The sequence below is a fragment of the Cololabis saira genome, chromosome 6, assembly GCF_033807715.1.
Source record: "Cololabis saira isolate AMF1-May2022 chromosome 6, fColSai1.1, whole genome shotgun sequence".
Lineage (NCBI taxonomy): Eukaryota > Metazoa > Chordata > Actinopteri > Beloniformes > Belonidae > Cololabis > Cololabis saira.
Window position 1 is genome coordinate 14,379,754 of NC_084592.1, and position 8,398 is coordinate 14,388,151.

At 39.3% G+C, this 8,398-nt stretch overlaps 1 protein-coding gene across 1 annotated transcript; it reads right to left on the reverse strand.

Moving 5' to 3' along the window:
• Window positions 1-559: 559 nt before the first annotated feature.
• Window positions 560-8,176, reverse strand: asb11 (ankyrin repeat and SOCS box containing 11). The gene is made up of 7 exons (XM_061724422.1): window positions 7,865-8,176; window positions 7,630-7,709; window positions 6,117-6,224; window positions 4,939-5,089; window positions 4,711-4,845; window positions 2,630-2,818; window positions 560-1,269 (listed from the first exon to the last, which is right to left on the reverse strand). Exons 1-7 carry the CDS (start codon window positions 7,959-7,961, stop codon window positions 1,145-1,147), a joined length of 885 nt encoding a protein of 294 aa, XP_061580406.1. The 5' UTR covers window positions 7,962-8,176; the 3' UTR covers window positions 560-1,144.
• Between the last annotated feature and the right edge of the window lie 222 nt (window positions 8,177-8,398).

An 8,398-nucleotide genomic window follows, 5' to 3' on the forward strand; every position in this document is an offset into this window, starting at 1 on the left:
ACCCAAGGAAAAAGTTTAAAAACATCACATTGTATTTTGTGAGATTAAAACCCTAGAAAACAATCTTAAGGGTAGTTAAGGATTGTAGCACCCTATAATGTAATAATTTCCTGAAAATGTAATAATGCCTGAAAATGTAATAAAATTTGCACTTAACTCAATCAAAAATGTAATAAAACCCAATAATGTAATAACTTGACCAATAATGTAATAAAATATCCTGACTGATATTGTAATAACATTTTTACCAATAATGTAATACCTTATTACATTATTGGGAATTTATCACATGGTACTCAAAGTCTGCAATTTAACCCAATAGTCATTCTGGTGTTTCAAATCCACCGTATATAACATTCTTAGATACCGGTACTTAAAACACAAAATGTAGAACTCTGGACTGAAAATGAACATATATATTACATTATCTGCCAAGTATTACATTAGCAGTTTTGGAGAAAAAAAAACAAAAAAAAAACACCTAAAAATGTAATAAATTCCCATTAACGTAATAAGGTATTACATTATCGGTAAAAATGTTATTACAATATCGGTCAGGGTATTTTATTACATTATTGGGGAAGTTATTACATTATTGGGTTTTATTACATTTTCGATTGAGTTAAGTGCAAATTTTATTACATTTTCAGGCGTTATTACATTTTCAGGAAATGATTACATTATAGGGTGCTACAAGGATACTTTGATCCCTCGTGACAGCCCCGCTCTGCTTCTGACGGCTACGACGATGTGATTGCTCTACTGTTTTTCTAACTCTGAAACCATTTTTATGCCCTTCTCCAGAAGACTCGTGTGACGTCCACACTGCTGCCTGTGAAACTACACAAGCCTGAACGAAACTACAAAACCCACAAAGTGAAAAAGAAGCATTTTGAAAAAAAAGTATTGAGTGAAAAGCCTCAATCAAAGTACAAATACAAAGCTTAAATGACACCTTTGAATAACACATGAATGGCAAATGTTTTACATTAAAAGCGACAGTCGTGACACGGATGAAGACTTCACATCCTCTCAGTCTCAGAACTGGAATCTCTTGTTCCACTTGAAGGTCAACGAGAGAGGAAACACTGTGACGGATGATTCAGCTTGTGACAGCGAGACCAAGGCCTCGCAGGCAGACGTCTCACTGGTAGAGGAGGAAGTCCTTGATCCTGAGCGGGAGGAAGAGACTGGAAGCTCTGTGAAAGCGACTCGGTCCGAGACTTCGGCGGATGCAGAAGCGACACAACTGAGACAGAGAGCAGGGACCTGGACCCAGAAGAGGAAACGGCGCTTAAAACGGAGGAAAAGACAAATCTGGGACGGCTGGTTTAAAAAGCATCGTGAGCGAATCACAGTTTACCACGTATGGAGCCAAATCAAGGCCACAAGGTTTGCTAATTTGAAAATAAAATTTGAGCCTGAAAATTCTTTTTTACAGTTTCAATTTCTTGTTTTGTTTTCAGTATCAGATCTTTTTTTCAGTTTCAGAACTTTTTATTTCAGTTTCAAATCTTTTTTTCAGTTTCAGATCTTTTTTTTTCAGTTTCACTTCTTTTTTTCATTTTCAGATCTTTTTTTTTTTCAGTTTCAAATTTTTTTTTCAGTTTCAGACTTTTGGCCCCGATCTGGCGTAGGGGGCGTGGCATCAACTGAGAGGGGCGTGGCATCATGAGTGACAGCATAACAGAGAAGGCGGGGGACGTTCCTCAGTCATGTTGCCTTCAGGAAACGTAGGTTGCAGAAGTTATCAGTAGAAGTATGATTCAACACTGTATATACACCATATTCACGTGATTGGCAGTGGAAAAAACTGATACTAGTGACATATTTCTGTTTAAAAAACTGTTTTAGACCGTACTTGGTAGTAGTGGGAAATGTCAAACTTTAAAGTGTGGCTGTTGAACTGTCGGTCTAAAACAGCTTTTTAAACAGAAATGTGTCACTTATATCAGTTTTTTCCACTGCCAATCATTTAAAAACAATATTAGGAAAAAATATTTCTGCAAATGCAGTGGTTCAGTTCATGTTCAAAATAGGCCTATCGCCTACGTTATTTAGCTTAATTGTAAAGTTTACACAAGAAACAAGTTTTCACATCCTATACTGTTGGCCCGCTGTTGGGTGGTAATTTTTCTGAATAAAGATATTTCTCAAAATTATCCCCCCCTCTGGTTTTTTCACAAATCGTACCCTGCTTCTACTGATAACTTCTGCAACCTACGTTTCCTGAAGGCAACATGACTGAGGAATGTCCCCTGCCTTCTCTGTTATGCTGTCACTCATGATGCCACGCCCCTCTCAGTTGATGCCACGCCCCATCGGGGCCAAAAATCTGAAACTGAAAAAAAAAAATTTGAAACTGAAAAAAAAAGCTCTGAAACTGAAAAAAAAAAGATGTGAAACTGAAAAAAAAGCTCTGAAACTGAAAAAAAAAAGATGTGAAACTGAAAAAAAAGATCTGAAACTGGAAAAAAGATTTGAAACTGAAATAAAAAGTTCTGAAACTGAAAAAAAGATCTGATACTGAAAAAAAAAAAATTGAAACTGTAAAAAAGAATTTTCAGGTTCAAATTTTATTTTCAAATTAGCAAAACTTTTGGCCTTGATTTGGCTCCATACCACGCACCTCTTTTCTGCAGCGCAAATCTAACGGCGCTGTTGGGCGTGGACAGGTCCAGAGGAGTCCTCCCCTCCGAGTTCCTGCGGGAGCCGTCGGCCCCGAAGTCCAGCAGGAGCTCAACCACCTTCACTCCTCCCCAGCGAACCGCTGCATGTAGAGGACGGTCCTGACCACGTCCAGCGCAGACATCGGCACCTGCAGGGCAAAAACAGAGAAACTTTGATGTTACAAACCCTAAAAAAAAAAAAAACTTCTCATGTTTGTCCGTTAAAAACAGTTCCGGATGATGCCGTTGTCTTTGATACATCACCCAAAAAAAAAAAATCAGATTTACTGATGTGATTGATCACAGACGTATGAAATGGAACCGACAATGAATTTTGATTAATACTTAAAACTTTTTAAAGAGAGATAAACCGGTTTGAACTTAAACGCAGGATCAGAATGTCGCAGCTGCAGAATAACTAGTCTTTTTTTTTTTTAATAAGCAGTAAAATTAACAATTTTTAGCATTTCAGAATTTATATTTGCATGTTATTTGGGTAGTAAACATAGTAGTTGGGTAGTAGCTCACTAAAAATGAACAGTTTTAAGCTTTTTATTGTCGTCACTTCCTGTATGATTTAGATCGTTTTGGGATTAAAGAAAAACACAATCAGAAAAGTTAATAAATCGTTCAGTGTTATTAGAAACACAGAAACTATAGTTTGTAGGGCTGGGCGATATATCGAGTATAGTTGATGTATCTCAGCTTCTACTCTGTGCGATGTACAAAATGACTATCGTGAATATTCGAATATACATTGTCACGCATTTGCTTTTAGCCACGGGCATTAAATTACAAGCTTTTCTCACTCTCTCGTCTCGTCTCTCCTTCTCTTGACATAAAACAAGCGCACCGTTAGATACGTCAGTCACCTGCTGTCGTGTGTGCATCGACTCTTTTCAAAGCAAACTGGGACGGTTTAGTAAAGATGGGAGGGGATGTTTTCTCCTCGCACGGCTCTCCGGAGAGCCGAGGAGCCGCTCAGTGCAACACGCTCAGCCGAGCCTTTAGGCTGATTTATGGTCCCGCGTTACACCAACGCCTACGGCGTAAGTGCGCGTCGCCGCGTACCCTACGCCGTAGGCTACGCCGTACCATACGCCGCAGGTTCTGCGTCGATTTAACGCGGAACCATAATTCAGGCTTTTCTCTTCCAGAACTGAGAAATGTCACCTAGTGTTGCTTAAATGTGGCCACATGAAATCAATCACTATCATCAAAACAAAGTCAAACAAGACTATATGAAGTCATATTTCTAAAAGTAAGTGAAAGTGATGCAAAGTAAAGGAGGAGAGGATGAAACATTGCAGTCCCTACACCTACATTAGTCTAAATATAAAGGTGCTCTAAAGGCCCTCCTGCTCAGAGCAGCTCATCCTGGTAAAACCAGGTAAAACCAGGTAAAACCTGGTAAAACCAGGTAAAACCAGGTAAAACCAGGTAAAACCAGGACCAGAAGATGTTCTTAGCAGATGTTCTTCAGACGGGGAGTCAGAGAGATGCAACGTGCACTCTCTGTTTTGAAATGACACTTTTTATGTTTGTGCCTCTCACTGCTTAGTAACTGTTTAATAAATACAGTTTTGGTAAATTTGACTCCCCCTTTTTGCTTGAAAGTTTAAAACAAGCATATATTAATGCAGTATGAACAAGAATGTTTTAATGTAGACATATAGAATCATCATACTGGTGTGATTGTAGGCATCAAAGTATTGAGATATTAATAAAAGGCCATATCGCCCAGCCCACAAGTGTCTTAATTTTTAAAAGATGATTTTGATCAAAGAAAACACAATGAGAAGTTTTTAATAATCTTACAGAATAGGACCTATTTATATTTATCTAATATTTATAAATTTAGATATATTATTTAGAATTATAGGTCAAACTATCACCTGAAGGCCCCTGTACTTTTGTATTTTGGCTTCATTTTTGAGTCCTCATGCACAAGTCCCACTAGGTCTTTCTTTTAATATCCATTATAAGCTAAGTATACATGTTAAATAAGTGAGTTTGGTTCCTGCTTCTTCCAGATTGGTACCTGAGCGCAGCAGCACCTCCACACATCGTGCAGCAGCGGCCCGGCAGGCGCAGTACAGCGGCGTCCCCAGCTCCGGCAGCTCCAGGTCGATGGCAGCTCCACGGGACAGCAGCAGCTCCACACACTCCCTGTGATCTGGTGGGAACACAGACGCCGCATCAGGACCGGAGCATCAGGACCCGAGTCCAGCTACGACACACACCTCTGCACTCGTACACACACACACACCTTTGGCTGCAGCCTCGTGGAGGGGGGAAGCCTGCTGGTGGGAGGCGTGGATGGGGGCGCCGTGTTGCAACAGCAGCCTAACGCAGGCTGCACTTCCACTCCTGCAGGAATTGAAGAGGGGTGTGGCGCCATCTGCTGTTACTGCCGTTGCCTAGCAACACACATGAGATTTCTTCATTCTGACTTATTCAGACGACTGAAATGATCTACGATAATCATTTGAAATAAACTAGAAGTGCATTCTACTATTACCATAAAGACATTGCTAGAATTAAAGTTTCTGTCTAAACAAGACATGGAAAAACGTATTCATGCATTCATTTTCAGTAGGTTGGATTATTGCAATGGCATCTTTACGGGCCTTAACAAGAAATCAATCAGGCAGCTGCAGCTGATCCAGAACGCTGCCGCCAGAGTCCTTACAAGACCCAGGAAACTGGACCATATTACACCGGTCATGAAATCACTACACTGACTTCCAGAGTTTAAAATCTTACTGCTGGTGTACAAAGACCTGAATGGTCTTGGACCAAAATACATGCTGGATCTGTTAGTTCCTATGAAGCTCCCAGACCCCTGAGGTTCATCTGGATCTGGTTTGTTGTGGTTCCAGAACCAGAACCAAGCAAGGTGAGGCAGCGTTCAGTTATTCTGCTCCTCACCGGTGGAACAAACTTCCTGTAGACCTGAGGTCTGCTCCAACTGTAGATCCTTTAAATCAGGATAAAAACATTACTGTTTACTGAAGCGTACTTAAATTAAATACTTACCTGCTGTACTCTACTGCCCTTACTTTTTAACAACTTGTGCTTTTTTATTATTTTACCTCTTTTCTTATAATTTTATTTCAATGTATTTGTTATTTACTGTTTAATTGTGTCTTGCTGCTTTTAATGTTGATGTAAAGCACTTTGAATTATCTTGTTTTGAATTGTGCTATACAAATAAACTTGCTTTGCCTTACTAATCGTAAAACTCAAACTTATACTTTAACTTGTATTTTAAGGCCAATTTTGGGTGTTTTTAAGTGTTAAGACTCTCAAGTTTCTCCAAAACTGTGATTCCTAGATATGAGAGGTCACGTCCCACCTGATTCCTCCCTGCATGGACACGGATCTGATGTTAAAAAGGTTCAGGTCAGGGGTTTAGTGGTTGAAACTTGATCAACATGTTCTTACATTTGCACCGTTGTCCAGCAGGAACTTGGCGCATGCATAACGACCGGCGAGACACGCCTCGTGGAGAGGAGAGACTCCGTCCATGGTGAGGGGATCTACATGGAAACCCTGTGTGGGACATACGCAGGTTGTCATTTGATCACATTATTATAAGAATAATAAATAAAGTTTCTTATCGCGATATTACTAATAAATTATTATAATTAATAGAGTCAGGCACATTGAAAGTCTGAGATATTGTTTATTAAAAAACAGAAATATTATTTCGAGTTAAAAATAAAAGCCATCCTACTTTGCATACCTTGCATTTCTTTAGATTCAAAGAAACAAATTATATCTTAAGAAGGCTATGTGTCTTTGAAACATGTTATGTGAAGACTAATGTTAAATACAGATGTGTTTAATTTTTGGGAGTCAAATTATGGAATGGACTTTGTGATGAACTGAAATGATGTAGATCTCTGTAATTATGCAGAGCGATTTAGAGTAAATTTTCTTTTCTTCTGTATTACTGATAAACTGGGTTATCTTTTGAAAGGTACAGGATCGGCAAAAATAAGCTTCGGCTCCAGTCTATTCCTTTTTCGGTTACACAGAGTTTGTGTGTTATTGTTTATTGTGTTAAACTGATTAGTGTAAATATGTATGATAATGTTTTGTCAGTTACATGCACACAAGTTAAGTTGCATATAATGTAATGTAACGGAAATAAACTATTCATTCATTCATTCATTCATTCATCACACATGGGTAACTTTAAAAAAATAACAAAGTACAAATACTTCGTTACCTTACTTAAGTAGAAATTTTGGTTATCTATACTTCACTGGAGCAATTATTTTTCAGACGACTTTTTACTTTTACTCCTTACATTTTCACACAATTATCTGTACTTTTTACTCCTTACATTTTAAAAACAGCCTCGTTACTCTATTTCATTTCGGCCTTTAAAAAAAAACTATCCAGTTAAATTGCTCCATCCGGATAGAGTGAATTTGGTTGTGGTTGTTTCAGATGTTCTTGTCCAGTTTTGTTCTTACATCCGTTTCCTCAGATTCCTGCAACTAAACTTGGATGTACATTCCAATAAAGGTTAGGATAAATGATAACATGCCTCTGAAGTTTGACTTTTTGCACCATTACAATACTTATAGGCAACTAGTCATCATATCTCCTGCTCTCTGAAACACATGTTAATGCTCAATAGTACACATATATGGTTCTTTAATATATTTGCATTATACTAAGATACATTCATTTTCAATGGCTTTTGTCCTTAATTACTTTTTTCCCCCTTACATTACTTTTACTTTTATACTTTAAGTAGTTTTGAAACCAGTACTTTTATACTTTTACTCGAGTAAAAAAACTTGAGATGATACTTCAACTTCTACAGGAGTATTTTTAAACTCTAGTATCTATACTTCTACCTGAGTAATGAATGTGAATACTTTTGACACCTCTGAACATCAGAGAGGGGGAGTTAGGGTGAGTTAGGGTGAGTTAGGGTTACCTGCGCTACGAGAGATCTCAGGTGGAGGAGTCTGCCCAGGTAAGCTGCTTCATGGAGAGGAGTTCTGTCTGACAAAGAGTCTGAGATGCAGAGAGTCAGGAACGTTTCAACGTACAAAAGCCACAACACAATTCATCTTTTTCCATGGAACTGTTGACCTCTGAGGTCACCTCCACCCAAAACCCGAACACAGAAACAACTAAAGTTCTCTCGCAGTCGACCTAAATACACTCACCGGCCATCAACGAGTTGCAGGCTTGACCCCCATAAATGTGCAGAGGGTTCTGCCGAGGTCGTGACCATGAGGAGCCTTGTGTTTGAACAGCAGCCATGGTGAAACTGAAACAACAGGAGACGCCTCCACAACTCCCAAGGATGCAGGAAACCTGAAGTTGGCCTTCCTTCCCTCTTATCTGGGGTTTTTGGCCACCTCCTCCGCATGACCTCCCCCCCACCACCACATGCTCTCGGCGGGGGCATCCGTGCAGTCTGCAGCCAACGCATAACAATGCTGGTTGGAATGGTCCCGTGCTGACACACGCTGAACGGGGGATTTAAAGCGTGAATAGACCCGTGCGAGAGCATTTTACACAATAATGGTTTGTTGGTTAAGTGGCATCCAGCTGAATCCTCAACTACATCACATCAAGACTGATGTTCCATCAGTGCACTGGAACAATAAATGATTATATTCATGCAAATATGGTTCCTTCTGTCCTCAGGACTGGAGGAGAAACGTTTTCATGACCAAAACAAGAGGTCCAGTTGC